The following is an 18,018-nucleotide window of genomic DNA, read 5'->3' as shown; positions in this document are numbered from 1 at the left end:
TTGGTAGGGAGGAACCACATCAACTTTGCAAGGGGCCTTGGAGGAGGCTTCTTTATGACAGATGCCGGCTTGGGTGAAGATGGCTAGAGGTTGAGATGGAGTCTACATGGGTTGGACATCATGGGCAACTAGAGTCATGGACATCAGGTTGGTTATATGGAGCATGTTGCAGATGGGATGGAGTTTCCATGGACCTGAGCATGGGATGATTAATAGATTCTTGATGAGTCCGAGATGTAGCAGAAGTCAGTGGAAGACTTGTGATGGCATAAGGATGTGCATTCTTATGGTTTGGGCGTATGGTTGGATTGATCACTCGACTAGTTCAAGTCATGAGGGGTACCAATGTGCAGAGTTATGTTGGCATTAGTTGAGACATGGTGACACATATGTGTTGGCATCTGACAGGGAGACTACATGGAGGAGGGGACACATGATGGAGACAAGAGGTCAGCAATCATGGATCGAGATGACATCTGATGCAGAGCATACCGTAGAGGTGCATGCCTTGGTATGGTGAGCTTGGTGGTAGTGGTCATTGAGCCGGGACATAGTGGAGAAGAGTCTCTACATATGTTGCAAGGATGTTCGCCTTGCGAAGAGGAGTTCACATCACAATTGAGTGATGATCTTGGTGGATGGCTACCGGGATGATATGTTGTCGAGGACGATAATGATTTTAGGTGGAGGAGGATGTAAGGCCTTCGTGCAGTAGGGCGACGGCGGGCGATCGTGCACGGGCGCGAGCAAGAGTGCGGGCGGGCGCGCGGGCGCGTTCAACCACGATGCGACGGACTTGCGACGGAGTGCGGAAATAATGCGACATAAGTGCGACGATACATGCGACAATGTGCGAAGTGCTTGTGCGGCTAAGTGTTGGAGCGCACCTTTATATGCGATGGAACAATTACATACAAGCCGACTTGTAATAGAGTTATATGTGGGCGTGTGGTAATGAACTGTGGGGTCGGCCATGGGGCTGGACACCCTTCCAAACTCACGCAGAGTTGTGTATAAACAAGGAGAGCCTTGAGCTCATTTGCACCAACGAACTTGGTGTCTTCTCTACGCACAAGTAAGGGGTAAAAACCTGCGCAGATTTAGATAGTGCTGCGCATAACTCATGCGCATTATCTAAGTGCAGTTTCGAGAGTTGTCTTGTGCCGGTTGAAGCGAGGGTACGGTATACCCGGGAGTTCGATGTATGTTTGTGCAGGACTTGGTGGAGAGATATAGGTGGCTCGGGTGAGCACTTCTCTTTGTGCAAGGGTGCACACGATTGTAAAAGGCTGTTCTATGCCTTGATTGTAAAATATTCTAAGTATAGACTTGGAGTTTTGCCAAGTATACTTGATGATTGTATTATTGAAAAACTGATATAATATATTGTCGGGCAGACTCACATTACGAGGAGTTGCCCCTCCCCTTTATACTTGTTGCAATTGTTGTTCTCGGTTTAATTGCATGATGATAATGAATGAGTATGAGCTTCATTAAGTATAAAGGAACATTGCTTTTACTTAGTTGCCAAACACAAGCTAAGTATGTTAATGTGAAAGTAGGCGTAGTCCACGAATGTTAGTATTGGTGAAAAGAACGCGTTCGGTGGTGCCGCACCTTGCTACAAGCGGTTGGAAGACTACCACAGGTGTAGGGGCGTGACACCCTGCCTCTCAGCTGCAGCTCAGATCACTCACTCGATTTCTTCAGCAAACCCTGCCCTATAAAATTGAATTTTTGATCTCTCTTGGTGTGTCCTCTCATTGACCCTCAAGCCTCCTTTTATACTTTTTTCGTTGGTCCATCAACCGCCGAGATTAAATCTCTAATCAACGGCTAAGATTAGATTTGACTTGATCCATGACATTTGGAACCTTCTAACCTAGTTTTATGTTAATATTCATTAATATTTTATTTTTCTTAAGCTTAGACTTAGAAATTCCATTAAAAATATTAATTATTTTAATATCTCCTGATTAGAATCTGCTCAAACCATTTCTGGGTCTTGGAGATCTCATGTGCTTTAGCCTCTCTACCAATTTTCATGGCTAGAGCGATTAGAATCTGCTCAAACCATTTATGGGTCTTGGAGATCTCATGTGCTTTAGACTCTCTACCAATTTTCATGGCTAGAGCACATCTAATGCTACCCCAAATCAACAATAAAGACTAATAAAACATTATTATGGTTCTTGAGTAAGATTAGATTCTCCACTACAAAATTACAAATAACAAAATATCTTAATTTACCAATTAGTAAAATATAAATAGACCAAATATCAAAATAGCAATTTACGAATCAGTGAAATCTAAATAATCAAGATTACAAACCTTAACAATAATTTGAATTCAATATTTTTACTTTAATATAACTATATTTAAATTAAATTTATATATATATATATATATAACACTTAATTAATTTTCATATCTAATAAATTTAGTTATATTTCACACTAATGAAATGTTTAAATGCTTATCCACTTATTTAAGTTTAAAAAAAATAATTTATACTTATAATAATATTGTAATTTAATAAATATTTTATTCTATTATACATCAGAAATAGAAAATACTTTGTTAATTTCATTTTTTCCTTTTGTATTTCCTGTAAATTCTAACACGGGTTTAATCTGCTCCGCTTTGGAGACAAGCACTTCGGTTCCTGGGCGGACATATAAATTTGATGATCTCGGCCGAGAATTCGGTTGCACACAGAGCCGAGACAAAAATTGTGGGATAATATGCTTCTGTAACTTGATACACTGTACAGATGCAGGTGGATAGTCATTTGAAATCAAATTTATCTCCTGCTTACCCACGTTAGCGAAAACAAGTTATATGTTCTCACATTCACTCAAGAGGAAAATCAGGTGGGTAGTGAGAACCTTGATCTCCATTGCAGTTAAGGTCGTGGACTACTTAGTAGCAGATTACCAGGTTGACTTGGAGGAAAAGAGTTCCGTGTCAGGGCGTCCCATGGATACCAAGAAGCCTGGCGTGCCCATCTCATATCCCCTATCGACTCTCAAGGATCTGGAAGACAGATCATACTTTGCCTCCTTTCACTTCCCTTTTAATAAATCCTCTGTGCCTCTGCCCCCACACAGAGCTTCAAAGTCACTGGAAAACAGGCCGAGGCTCCTCGTGTGCCATGACATGATGGGTGGATATAAAGATGACAAATGGGTCCAGGGAAACGAAAACAGTGATGCGTATGCGATATGGCATTGGCATTTGATTGACATCTTTGTCTATTTCTCGCACGATCTGGTGACATTACCTCCACCTTGCTGGACCAATACAGCCCACAGGCACGGAGTGCAGGTTTGTCTCTCTACTAATCTATCAATTTGTCTATGCGTGTGTGTGTCGCTACAGTCAGGATGCATCCAGTCTCTCCTGGGATGAGCGCAGACATTCATGTGGTGCACGAACCAGGTGCATGGTTGTGCGGCATGATGCACCTAGTTTGTGGTGGTGCATTCGTTGTTACGGGGTCTGAGGGTTAATCTACCCTCAACAATGATCCGTTACCCTGTCTTTTTGATCCCTACTTCACAATAGGGTCTCGCGCAAAGAAGCACCCCATATCTAAAACCAAAGTCATTTTGATACTATTTTGCACTTAAAGCTTTCCATTTCTTTAATCTAAAGAGAGACGCGTCCTCTGTACCCGGATTTCAGAATGGCGCGCCTGCACCTTAGACGAACCTTTAAGTGCATCCATGCACCACTTAGGCTTGTTTGTATGTATATGTGTGTATAAGTTTCTGAATATATATAATTGTAACCCAGGGAAAAAAGTATTTAAACATATTTGCCTTTGGTAGGATAATCTTATGCTTTACCATGATTGTAGTTTTTGCTAGGATAATTTGCTTCTTTGGCTAGTAATATAAAACAGTAAATATACACACTGGATTCTACTAAAAAACGCTGCTTAAGCGGCCACTACTTGCAACATGAAGACTCGCACAACCGGACACATGCTCTGATAATCATAATTTAAGCAGCCGAGGGAAGCATCCCTGCATTAAGGGCAGGGCTTATCACTGTCCTTCAGGGTTGGCCACCATCCATAATTTGCTGGGCGTGGGTCGGGGATGATCTGTTTCAATCCATTGTTCCTGGGTTTGGGCTCTGGAGGCTTTTCCGCATCTCTGATAACAAGCGTGAGCATGGGGGACTTGTCATTCGGGGATGAGGAAGATGGGGTTAGCTGTGCAGCGCTGCTTATGCTCGCAAACTGCTTGCCTAACTTATCGTGGAGTCTCCTCTTTGGGTATTGGGAATATCTGAAGCAGGCCAAGCAATCAGGTGATACAACATGCAACTCCTTGCTCATGGTGCATGGTAGTAGTTATTTCAATAAAATAAATTTATCTTTACAATTAAAAGAGCCTGTTGCTTCAAAATCTAGCAATCTCTGTGAGAGGCCTCACAAGGTGAATGCCAGACCTTGTTGCAACAATGAGGGAGATTGCCATTGTCACCTAAGCAATCTTCTTTGTGCTCTTAAGTGGAATTGCACCACAAGGGAGTCCTCCCAGTGATCACCTAAAGGATATTTTAGGTTATATGGCTTAGGGTGATGTAAACATGGGCTAGGTGAGTGCAATCTCTAATGGACAAAGACACAATTCTTTTTGTAAAGAAATAATGTATCATACACCAAGCCTGGAAAGAGGCATGTATGACCTAGGGTTTCAATTTGTGCAGCAACAAAGGAATTTCTAGGTATCAGTGTTGTTAAAATTGTGATATTATCGCTTTATCGCGATTTTTTCCCGAAGCCGATATTATCGCAAGTAATACTCGCGTTTTTTTTATACGCGATTTTTTCCCAATTTATGGCCGAGGGTTGGGCAACGCGGTTTTATAAGGGATGCTAAATGTTCGAAATGCAATTTTTTTTGAAAAAAACAAATAATTTTTGAGTGGGGCAGCTTAATGATCAAGTCTAGGCCCTAGTATTGATATGCTATTCATGGTAATGTTAAATTCTTAAAGTAAAAGGATGAAAATGAAGATTAAGGAGAAAATGAAGATCAAGGATAATGTCACTTTTACTTAATTTTTTAACATTACCATGAAATGACTCAGGATGTTTGAGAGTGGTTCTGACCTCATTGGATTTCATATGGAGAAAGTAGAATTTTAGATTTCATTCAAAAACCAGCAGACTTATCAGTTTTTTAGGATTTCAGGATTGGGAGATTGTAATGTTTCCAGGTGCCACCACCTGCCCGGGCTACCCCTGCCACCAGTAGAGGACGTGGTCTACCTCCTATAGCTCCTACTTCTAGTTCTTCAGCTTCTAGAGCACAGCAAACTCCACTGCCAACTCCACCAGCACTAGCATCTACATCTAGAGGGAAAGGGAAAGCTGTGGCATTTTCTCGCAAGAGGGGCAGAGGAAATCAATAGGATTAGATGTTAGTTATTTTCTTCATTTTATTGTATATGACATTATGACATGATGAGATACATTATTATATTTTTTGTTGATATTTTGAGGCTGAGTTGTGACTCAGGAATCAGGACTTACTATTCAGGACATGATTCAATATTATGTGTGATTTTAGCACTAGAAATGATATTAAACATCTTATATATTAGTTTTTTTAATCATATTTATGTGTCAATGTATTTATTTTATGTTGTAGATGGTTTAGATATTAAAAAATTGAAAAAAAAATGAAAAAAAATGAATATTTTTGTACCAAACGATTTTTTCCCGATAATTACGATTTTTTTCCGATTTTTTCCTCGCGCCGATATTATCCCGATAACGATTAATGCAACATTGCTAGGTACACACACATAAAAAAGGGTTTACAAAAGATACAATTAACAAAGGAGAATGCAAATCCTCAAATTATGTGCTAAGTTCAAGTCTTAGATAGGGTTGGCGTTTTTCTAGGGCACATATTGCTTAGAGAAGGTGACTTCAGCCCTTTTAGAGCAAATTTAACCATGCAAAAGCCTAGATTTTGAGTTAAATGGCTCAACAAGGTTAAAACTTAAACTCAAGGTCAATTACCTCCAACACTCATCTAGAGTGTTGAGAAATCAATGCAAGTAGATTAGGGTTTGATTTCTTCTTTCTTGATAATTACTTGTGATTTATGTTGACTTCTTTTACTTCTTTATTATATTATCTTTCATCAAGCAATTACCAAATTATGTGTGTATGAAGATCACAAGAACATGAGACACAAGATGTAGGCACGCTGCTAGGGCAAAACACCTATCTAGGGGAAAAGCCAGTCAAAAATCTCTTCCTTCAATAGTTTTTCCTGAGATTCTTCAACCTAGACACAGACCTCCTCCACACCAAGTCAACCCGTCCTTCTTTGATCCAAACCTTCGACCTTGCAGCAACAACACTTCGACTTGGAAACATGAGGCAATAGCAACAACTTTGACTTCGATCTCCTAAAGTAGCCCACACGAGAGAGAGATAGATAGCCCAAAACTTCGATTTTGTCCTTCCCTTCCTTCTTGACCAACTTTGCACTCCTTTTAGCCTCCTTCTCCAACTTCACAATTTTTCCCAACTCTTTCTTGGATATCGAACTTGTGAGAGAGAGTGTGTTCAAATGAATTCGATCTGCTCCAATATATAGGCTTCTGGTGAGGTCGAATTGCCTAGTTTGAGGCTGACTTGATCTCCTTGAGGCCGACTTGGTGTGGAGGTGACATAATTCATTTTTGACTCAAAAATAATTCTTTTTACATGATTCAAAAGCCCAAGAAGGGTCTCATAAAATGTACAATGACTCTAATGACTCAATATTAATCCTAGGAGTCCACAATGGGGACTTTGACTAATAAAACCATGACCCAAGCATGAAACCCATGCTTTAATAAGTCATTGTAACAATAATAATTTTTTCTTTTTCATTCTTTTGACAAGTACATTACATAATGACTCAAATACATTTATGAAGACCGAACCTAGTTACATTCTTCAACACTACCTCCTAACTAGGGAGGTATTCATAACAAGTACAAGGAAAATCTCAAACTATGAACTACGAAGAGTTTAGGCACCACAATGCCATGGACTAGATTCCTGACCAGGGCAATCTACCAAGGTCTTCCAATAGTTTAGGCACCGCAAGGGCACAGATTAGATTCCTGACTAGGGAAATCTATCGAAGGTCTCTCAATAGTTTAGGCACCACAATGCCATGAACTAGATTCCTGACCAGGGCCATTTATCCGGGTGGGCCTAAGATGGACTAAAGCTTTCAGCCTCTCTAGGTACCATCAAGCTTACTTGCTAACCATCAACCCAGGGATCTAGGTGTGTATCCGAAGTCAGAGCTCCAACACCAACGCCACCCTCCCTACTTTGGGTTCTAGAGATCAACACATAGTGCCAACTTGATGTCCTCCCAGGCAGTGTTTCACTCACAAAGCCTCAACAAATCTCTTCCAAACTTCTATCATCAATAAAAGCAACAATATTGTTAAATTATGGTATGTTCTATGCTTAGAGCAATTTACTTCAATTTCTTCTTATTAGCCCAATGTCAATTCACAGTTTAGCAATCACATTAACATAAAGTAAAATGCTGATAGAACATAAATAAATCGACAAAAGAGAAGCCAAGGCAAGAGACATAATATGTGGCGGCTAGCCAGGGACAAAACCCAATGCGGGGAAACCCTTTGATCAATTCTTCTATATTCTTCAATAATTCAACGGAGAGAGAGAGATAGTACAATATCACAAATCTGTGATTTTATATCAGTGGTAATACAATAGCAACCAACAAAGTCAAAGCTAGTCAAAACATCTCTAATTTGACCTCAAGTCAATCGAACTCCGCCCCCAACAACAATAGTAAGTTGCCCAAAACAAGCCACAAAATGTGGTCAAACAACAGTCAATGCACTGTAGCCCTGTGGTTAGCCCTAACCAGTCAACGTTGGTCAAATCCGTGGTCAAATAGGCTAGCGTTTGGCTGCCCAGCAATGCGGCTAGCCTAGGAGAGGCTGCCCAACCCAAAAACGCAGTCAAACCTTCCACTATGCTGGTCAACGCATGCATAAAATAGATTTGTGTCCTTCATGTTCAACCCTAAGTCAACGCTGCTCTAAACCTGATTTGCGTCCTCCTTCTTCAACCACACATGTGGGAGAGAGACTCTTCTAATGCGTAGGAGAGAGAGAAGATGTGTGGTGAGATGAGTGGAATAATGCCACAAGGTCTCCTCCTTTTATATGAATCGTGGAGGACAAGTTGGGGGTGTGCCACACACTTTAGCTTGCTGGCCGACCTTGATAAATTGTCAAGAAATACAAATAAATTCATATCTCCATGAATACATGTCGGACTCGGATGATCGTTAGATCAATCCTACACCTCTCGACGAGAGGAATCTAAGAAAAATACCAGCTGTCATAAATAAGATGACCCACATGGAGTTTGGCCCGAGTTGCCAATTTTAACACTCCCTCTCAACTAGGGAGAACTCTAATTGCTAATCCATCTGTTTGTCGGTACTATCTCTGCCATCAAATGCACTGCCCTACACTGCTCGGCTCTGCTCCGCTGAACTATGAAGAAGAAGAAATGATCGAGGATGTATCATACCATCCTCCACTGACTCGAAGTCAGTCCCAGATAAAAGAGAGTGCTCAATAGCGCTCTTACTGACCCGAAGTCAGTCCTAGAGAGTGTGTCATACCACTCTTACTGATCCCAGATCAGTTCCAAAAGAGAGTGAGTTATATCACTCTTACTGACCCGAAGTCAGTGCCAATTGATCCCAGATCAATGTCATCCTAGCATAGGGAGTACGGTAGATACATGATGTGTCCATCGGTACTACTATGGTCCCTATCCTCATTTCCCTACTCATTCAGAGATGAATCAGACATGTAGCTAATTCATGGTCTCTTCATATTGCAGTTTCTTTAGCATCCAGCTTTGGCGGTTTTTTAGGCAAATGTTTTTTGAGGATCAACTTGAGAACTTGGAAGAGGGTTCCTTGTTGTTATTTTGGATTTATCATTGAGGGGGGGAAATGTTAGCCTCACTCTCGTAATAAAACAATTATAAATCCAAAATTATAATTAAATAAATCAAATCTTGAGAATTAGGAGTTAGTTCCTCAAAGTAGGGAGTTTAGTTAGGATGAGAGATTCTCTCCAACTAGTTCTCCTAGATTAGTGTTTTGTTGAGAAAATTTCTCAACCATAGTGTCCAAGATAGATGCACTATCTTTTTTTTTTCTCTCAATTAGTCTACTCCTATATTCATATAAAAAAGTTACAGCGAGGGTGGCCACGAAAGTTCATGCCATGAGGTTGACATTTAGTAGAAAAACATGACATCCTGACTGTAGAACCGTCAAAATGACTTACATTAGAGAGAATAATTTCCAGGAACATTGAACAAACCAGACAGACTCCAAAAACTGACCCAAAAAGCGATACCGGACTGAGTGAAACACTGTTGTATCGAGGACCAATTTTTACATAAACATAAACATAAATAGACCCTGACCTGTATCATGAACAGAAGCTTGATACAGGCATGAACCCTGTGAATCAAAAGGGAGGTGAGCTTTACCTTCGGAGGCAAAACCAAAAAACCAGAGGCACTGACTGACTCAATCTTCATCTGAAGTGGACGGTTGTTCCTCTATAACGCGGCACCCAAATTGTCCGGAGTCCATGGAGTCAGAAGAGTGGACCTCAGAGCTTGAAGGCCCTCCTCTTGTGCTTGGGTCGACATTGGCCTCAGTGTGCGTAGCAGGCATGCTTCCGGTACCTTGGCGCAGGGTGGCAATTTGACTTGCCAACCTCTGTTCCTCCATAGCCCTCTGGTGAACTGCTCCCAGACTCGAATTGTGCTCACACCTTTCGATAGTCACCGAAACGATGAAGGAGGAATTGGCCAGTGAATGCGGTAGCGAGCCGTGGGATGCACGTGATGCATACAGGCATCGCCTCTATCATGCCTTCGACCCTGGCCTCTGCCACTTTTGGTGGCTGGATAGGCCGATGCATCTTTAGGGGGGTCCAGAGTGGTGGAGGAGTGCTGGGCGGTGGCTCGACCACGTGAACCACCGCGCCTGCTGATCATTCTCAGCCTTTCTTTCGACATTTTTATGAGATGGGGACTAATAAACGGAGGAGGGAAGGCGGATAAACTACTGAGGGGCGAATGCACAGAGAGAGCCGGGGACTGAGCCCGTAAAAAGCGGTGAGCGATAGGATCTGGAGCTAAGGGGAGATCGGAGAGGGTGAAGACGTATATAGCCCTGCAGAGCAAGTCCAGCAGTGAAGAATTCTCAGCGTGCGCCAGTGCCGAAAGGAAGCAGGTAGGCGGACTGTCTCTCGGGGATTCGCCCTGGACTGTGACTTGGATGGAGCCGAGAGCGAACAAAAGAACAACAACAATGAGAATGAAACGGAGCGCCATCGTACCTATGACCAAAAATAGGAAAGGCAGAGTTAATGATGCCATTAATGTATATGTGTGAGGCCAGTTATCCAGGCCATGACTCATACCCTTGACGCAGATGGGCTGCCACTTGCCCTTCTTGCGCACCTCCAACGTACCCTTATAACTGTCAATCACCCGCATCCGGGAGGATAGACGCACTATCTTGAGACCAACTTCCTCATGTATTTATTTGTACTATTATCATTCTTTGTACATTGGATTGATTAATAATGAGAATGTGAGGAATGTTGTAAGGCTGAGGCCTTTTCTGCCATGTTTGGTTTCTATATTTCTTAGTGTTTATTTTATTGAGTTTATTTTATGTGTGTTAGTTTCCTTCAAATATGCAATCAATTTTTAGAAGTGTATTCCCCACCATTGTCGGATCTTAGAGTCTTTATTCTTCTTTCGGTTAGGGTTTCCACTTCAGATCTAAACTCCTTGAACTTCCCAAATACTTCATCCTTTTTCTTGAGAAGGTAGAGCCATGTCTTTCTAGAATGATCATCTATGAATGTTACATAGTAAAGATGACCTCCAAGTGATTTGTCTGACATGGGCCCACACACATCAGAATGGATGAGGTCTAATATTTCTTTAGAACTTTTTTCACTATTTGGAAATGGTTTTCTTGTATGTTTACCGAAAGAGCATCCCTTGCACACTCCTTCATGATCTTCTTTGATATTGGGGATGCCATGAACCAATTGATTAAGAGTAGGAATGACCTTGTAATGTAGATGACCATACCTCCTATGCCATAGCTCAATGGGATTGATTTCCATGCGAACTAAAGCTTGAGGAGATGGTGTAATGACTCTATATAAGCTTCCTTCACGAACTCCCATCACCCTAGCTTTATCGATACTTGAATCTTTTCCCCAAACCAAAACTTTTCTATCAATAAAAACAACTCTATCCCCTTTATCTTCTAAGCAAGAAATAGAAAGCAAATTATTTTTCAAACTTGGAACATATAGTATATTGTTGAGATGTAGTTTAGCTCCATTCTCCAACTTCAAAGATGTTGATCTGAGGCCTCTAACAGCATAGCTTTTGTTGTCTCCCAATTCCACTGCATGATAAGATGGTTCCTTTGATAGAGTGTGAAGTTGTTTACTTTCACTTGTCATGTGCCTTGATGCTCCACTATCAATAATCTGTGCATTGTCATCACTAAGAGAACCTGTAAGAGTAGCCAAGAACCCTTGACTTTTGACCTTGTTGAATAAGTAGTAGAAGATTCTCTTGATCCAACTTCCAACAATATTGAATCCCATTCTCATATAACTTATCATAGAGGGACTAACCATTTTCTTTGAGCCAACAAAGTAATCTTCAATCTTCCTTGACCTTAGCTTTGATACCATGTTGAGAATTCAATGCAAGTAGATTAGGGTTTGATTTCTTCTTTCTTGATAATTACTTGTGATTTATGTTGGCTTCTTTTACTTCTTTATTATATTATCTTTCATCAAGCAATTACCAAATTATGTGTGTATGAAGATCACGAGAACGCGATACACAAGATATAGGCACTTTGCCAGGGCAAAACCCTTATCTAGGGGAAAACCCAGTAAAAAATATCTTCCTTAAATAGTTTTTCCCGAGACTCTTCAACCTAGACATAGACCTCCTCCACACCAAGTCAGCCCTTCCGTCTTTGATCCAAACCTTCGACCTTGCAGCAACAACACTTCGACCCCAACAACTTCGACTTGGCAGCAATAGGCAACAATTGGCAGCAACAACAACTTCGACTTGACAAAGAGACTTCGATCTCCTAAAGTAGCCCACACGAGAGATAGATAGATAACCCAAAAATTCAATTTTGTCCTTCCCTTCCTTCTTGGCCAACTTCGCACTCCTTTTAGCCTCGTTCTCCAACTCCGCACTTTTTCCCAGCTCTTTCTAGGATATTGAACTTGTGAGAGAGTGTGTTCAAATGAATTCGATTTGCTCCAATATATAGGCTTTTGGTGAGGTCGAATTGTCCATTCTGAGGCCGACTTGGTGTCGAGGTGACATAATTCATTTTTGACTCAAAAATAATTCTTTTTACATGATTCAAAAGCCCAAGATGTTGAGAAATCTAGGGCATAGAGATTAAGTGATTTCTTTTCTATTATTAACTGCTTGTGAGTGCTTTTTATTTCTTTAGATTAAGATCTTCTTTTACTTCGGTTATTATTGTTTTTCTTCATCAAACAACTACCAATGCATAAACCATAAAGAGACAAGAGACAAGGAATATAGGCTATCAGCCAGGCCCAAAACCTCTCACTCTTTGAGAGGAAAACCCGAACAAATTCTTCTTCTTATAGAGATTCCAATTGACAAATACCAAGACCAAGACCCTTGACCTATTTGCCCCTCCAAGACCAAGACACAAATCCTCCTTGATGAGGTTCTTCCTGCAATGATCAAACCTCTGCTTCTTCGTTCTTCTTGGCTACTCTTCAGAATTTCGGTCCCTTGGTTCAACACTGCACTTCAGAAAACCCTTAGCCCAAAACAATCCCAAAACTAATGCTGGAATATTTCGTATCTTTTCCTCTCTCTTCGCTGGCTCCTTCTTTGTCACCTTCGTACTACTTAACTTCAAACTACTGTACCTCGCACTTGCTGTACTATTGCACCTTCGCACTGCTGTCCTTATACCTTTGCACTGCTATCCTAGTACCTTTGCACTGCTGTCCTTTCCCACTGCTGCACTTTCGCACTCCTGTAATTACTGTAGTACCTTCGCACTTCAGACTGAGATTACCGAAATTTTGTGGCAAATATGAAATCCGAGCAGCCTATTTATAGTAGTTTTCCCCTGTATATGAGCCAACATGAGTACATGAGAGCCGACATGTCCATTAAGTAAGTTATATTCTCCATTTCGTAGCCGACTTCAAGGAGAGGTTTCGTGCTTGGTTTTGGAGTTTTTACACACTTATTAAATGACTCATACAAGATGTAACATGCCCAAGAAGGGTCCTTCATACATGACATTGACTCAATTAGACTTTATGACCAATCCTAAGGACTCTCAATGGGAGTCATACTAAAAATAAAATTTCTTGCTCATGAAACCCGTGAGACAAGCATTACAATAATAATTTTATTTTTCTTCTTTTCATCAATTACATAAAATCATAATTACACATTTCATTATGAAGACCGAACTTGGTTACACTTTTCAACACAAGAAGGGTCTCATAAAATGTACAATGGCTCTAATGACTCAATATTAATCCTAGGAGTCCACAATGGGAACTTTGACTAATAAGAGGATGACCCAAGCATGAAACCCATGCTTTAATAAATCATTGTAACATTAATAATTTTTCTTTTTCATTCTTTTGACAAGTACATTACATAATGACTCAAATACATTTATGAAGACCAAACCTAGTTACATTCTTCAACATAGAGATGCCCTAATTGAATTTGGCCCTATAAATTAGCCCTAGCAGCATGCCTTGAAGGACTTAGAAAATAAAAGGAAAGGAAAATATTTATGTTTTGAGGATTTTTGACCAACACCAAGGATACCGGTGCCTATTCCTATTTGTGTGATGGAGTCCTTAGGGCTAAATTTAAGAGATAATGAATTAATGCCTAGAGTAAGGGGGGAAACCTTTTTTCTTTTACTTGAATAAGCCCTAGCTATCATTTTTGTCAGGAGAGAAATTAAATAGGGGAAGCTCTCTAGGAGGCCCCTTATGGATTTCAAGGAAGATAAATCTAACATGCAACAATCAACCAAGATTTTGCAAAAATAATATGCATTTACGCATGGGACAAAGAAAAGTCTAGCAATAATTAATGACATGAAAAACAATGAAAATCTGCAATAAAAACTGACAATTATGTCATGAAATATTCTTCTTTCAATCCCAAAAAGACATGTCCAAGACAAAAATCAATCTCCAATAGCAATAGCACCATAAAGATCACATCTCCATAAGTAGCGAGTTTACACAAGGCTAAGTCGAGCTCTCTAAAGGAGGCTGAAATCCATGAGTGATGATGAAAAGTTACAAATGAGTGATCCTCTATTTATATGAGGTCAATCACTCATAATAATCATTGAAAAGCCATATGACAAGTTTAATTTTGAGAGTACATGAAGAAAAAGGGTTACAAGCCAACCCAATAGCTCAATGTAATAAAATATGCCACTAAAAGCCCACACGTGTGGGTCGAAACTCCTCTCTAGCATGATGTCATGCCATTTTATGGTAGTAAAAGCTCTAAAATTGCACGAAATAGGCAAGATGCATCTTCGATCATCATGATCAACCCAACAATTGAGGAGAAATCCTCTAGTCACACCCGAAATTGTCTCCATGTGTCAAAACCTTGCTCTGGGTGCCCTATTTCATATCCAAAGTTGTTAGAAGGATGACGTGGCACACTCTTTCTCAAGCGTTGGGGCTCCAAGTGCAAGTACAAGCCCTCCCTTGTCATCTTGTGGATGACCATCATCATTTGGACCTCAGATCAAGACATACCCATCAAACAATATCCACTGGGTCCACTGTGTACATCATCAAAAATCTTTAACACCAAGCAAAGTGAACTCAACATTTCAGTATCTGGGGGTCCTCTAAGGTGTCAACCAATGTTATTAGAACCGAAAAACCTTGTGGACCGGGAACCGGTAAAAAACCGGAAAAAAAGCCAGTTTACCAAAAACACATAAAATATTCATATTTTATAGAAAAACATATATATTCATGTGCATCCATATGAATCCAAACCATTTATACACAAATATGCAAAATTTTCATTTACATAGCATGTAAGGCCACACATAACCAAAATATCATCGAGTGCAATCCATTTACGAGCCAAAAATACATCAACAAATAGGCTCTAGATGGCCTCTAGCATAAAAAAAAATCTTGCTACAACAAATGCCTACATATCAACAAAATCATTGCCTATATTGGGGTCTTCGCCAGGAATATAACCATTTAGGCATTAAAATAAGAGAAAAAACGTAGCATGTCATGTCAAGATTTTGTTTGAGTGGTGGGTACATTTTTAGTAGAGTCATGATAGAGGAGTTTGACAACCAATGCCACTAACATCAAAGTACACAGAGGGCTTGGTGCTCTTTATTAAATACTAGTTCCATACCCTCGTACATGACAAAATCCAATGGAAATGTTGCAATCCCCCTAATCCTGAAATCCTGAAAAACTGTTAAGTCTGCTGGATTTTGAGTGAAATCTAAAATTCTACTTTCTTCGTATGAAATCCAATGAGGTTGGAACCACTCTCAAACATCCCGAGTCATTTCATGGTAATTGCCTAACATTACCATGAATTTCCTAGCAATACTAGGGCCATAGGCTTGAATATTAGGCTAGCCTAGGGGAGAGCAAGAAGTGAGCCAAACAAACTAAAAAATAAAAAATAAAAAAAAGTAAAAAATTTTCTGCACGGAACCGGTCTTGAACCAATCGGTTCGGTGAAATAGACTGGTTCGGATCGGTTTTGGCCCAAAAACGGCTAGACCGGCCGGTTCCACCTGTTTTGGTCTGGTTCTGATAACACTGGTGTCAACCAAGTGCTGGAATCATCAAAGTGCCTAACGCTTTGCTATGGAGGGGCAACACTGCATCTACAAGGTCATTATTGCTCTCCGGATGTGTGGTACAACGTGGGCATCATATGTAGTGAAGGCATGGAGTGTGCGCCCTCAAAGCCTTTGCTACTCTATGAAGGACCACTTGGTAAAACCATCTCAAACTTAGGTGAAAGTTGCTAATCATTAGAGACAATGACCATAGATGCATCATAGTGGACCATACTTAATTGTTAAGGGCATAATAAGACTTCAAATTATGATCACCTTCAAATATCTAATTAGACCAAGTTTGGTAAAGGTGTTCCCTACCTTGTTAGGGATGGCTAACCCTATTGGGTACTTCTAGCCCTTAAGGGGAGGTGACATGTCCAAGGTCAACCCTTCAATTCATAGGTGTTAGTGATAATGGTGGCAATGGAGGGGAAATGTTCCATGGCTAGGTGCCATTGCCATAGGACCAATTGATGGATGTCTATAATTTTGAGTGTATAGATGTATGGAGGCAACAACCGTGGAGTCATGAGTTACCACTATCCTCAGCGTGCTTTTTCCACTCCTCTAGTGCACCTTTTACTTCTTTTTGATAATGCTTTGATGAGGTGCATAACTTAGGTGTCCAAGCTTGTTTCTAATGATATAGCATTGATTTATCACTTGATGATGAGTCGAATTCTCGCTCATTAGGGTTGGAACATGCAAAATTTCCTTATTATGTGATGGAGCATCAAGTGCTTAGGAATCAGGTGATGGCTAATGAGGGGGGTAGAGCTCATGCTAGGCTTTTTCCTGCGCGTTAATTAATGTCCCAACCATCTTTTGCATTTTAACTTTCCTTGTTCTTTCATTGTGGCCATTTTATGCTTCTAACTTTCTTTTAGTGGCATCAAGCTCTAGGGCATCGTTTTCCGACCCTGACTCAAGCATGTGGATGTGAGGGTGCCAATCCCAATGAACTAATGACACTAAACTCGAAGGATGGATGTGAAATCAGGGGAATGATGAAGAGTGTTAAGAATGGAATAGTCATGGACACACTACTTCAATGTAAGTTTTCCAAGTACTGTCCCTCTTATAACCCTAAGGCCTCGGAGGAGGTCCCATTGGACTAGGGCCAAAGACTAACCCGCTTGGTAAGGCGAGAAAACAAGTTTACAATCAAGATTAATCAATCATCTATATCACCCCTTTTTCCTTGTTAGAATGTCCAAAACATTAAGTAAAAGCACATGATTTTAAAATGGTTAAGTACTTGCCAAGTGGTGACCCACCTTCCTTCAAGAGGAATGTTGGATGGTGAGAGGTGTCTGAATGGTGCAAATGGCAAAGAAATGTGGCATATCATCATATATTTAGCAATGTATAGGGTTGCTGGCTAGATGTCCAAGATAGGAGAAATTTTTTCTCCTATGGGGTCACCTGCTTTTGGTAGGTAACAGGGCCCATCGATGAAAGCTTGTTTGGCCTTGTTTCGATTTTAGCATCCTTCTTTAACTTGGTAGCCACCTTCCAATGAGAATGAATTCATCTTTAGGATAAAAAATAATATGTTTTTTATGCTCAGTTCAATTTGTCTAATATAATTATATATGGATATGAAAAGGACATAATTGTTTTTTAAGTACAGTTGCTTACAAATTGTCTTTGTGGGTTGGGAACGCTCATGGCTTGAATGTTACTGTGCTTTATTAGGACCTATGTTGTCATCATGGCTAGGTAGATCCATACCAGTTAATTACAATTTTTTTATTATCATTATGGTCTATCCTCTTATGATTTCTCTCATAGTGATCTCTGTGATCTAGAGCATTCTTTAAATTACCCTCCTCGAAATGATATAACAAAGTCATTTGAAATAGGGGGGAAATGTTGATTTTTGGTAGCATCGGATGTGCTTTAAATCTCAAATTTTGCAGGGAGGCTTAGGAACATGTATTCCAAAGAACCCAGAAGCATTTTG

At 40.3% G+C, this 18,018-nt stretch overlaps 1 protein-coding gene across 1 annotated transcript in view; it reads left to right on the top strand.

Annotated features, from left to right (window-relative positions):
* Nucleotides 1-2,608: 2,608 nt before the first annotated feature.
* The window catches only part of LOC149161922 (cytosolic endo-beta-N-acetylglucosaminidase 1-like), a 185,843-nt gene continuing 170,433 nt past the window's right edge, over nucleotides 2,609-18,018 (top strand). The window contains exon 1 of the mRNA XM_089435044.1: nucleotides 2,609-3,327. Within this exon, the coding sequence (XP_089291170.1) occupies nucleotides 2,842-3,327 (486 nt within the window). The 5' untranslated portion in view covers nucleotides 2,609-2,841. The remainder of the gene's footprint in view (nucleotides 3,328-18,018) is intronic.

Source organism: Pinus tabuliformis, chromosome 5_2, assembly GCF_031772625.1.
Source record: "Pinus tabuliformis cultivar Carrire ecotype Pingquan chromosome 5_2, CPIR1, whole genome shotgun sequence".
NCBI lineage: Eukaryota > Viridiplantae > Streptophyta > Pinopsida > Pinales > Pinaceae > Pinus > Pinus tabuliformis.
Note: the sequence above shows the minus strand (reverse complement) of the source record. Positions and strands in the feature narration are given on the sequence as shown.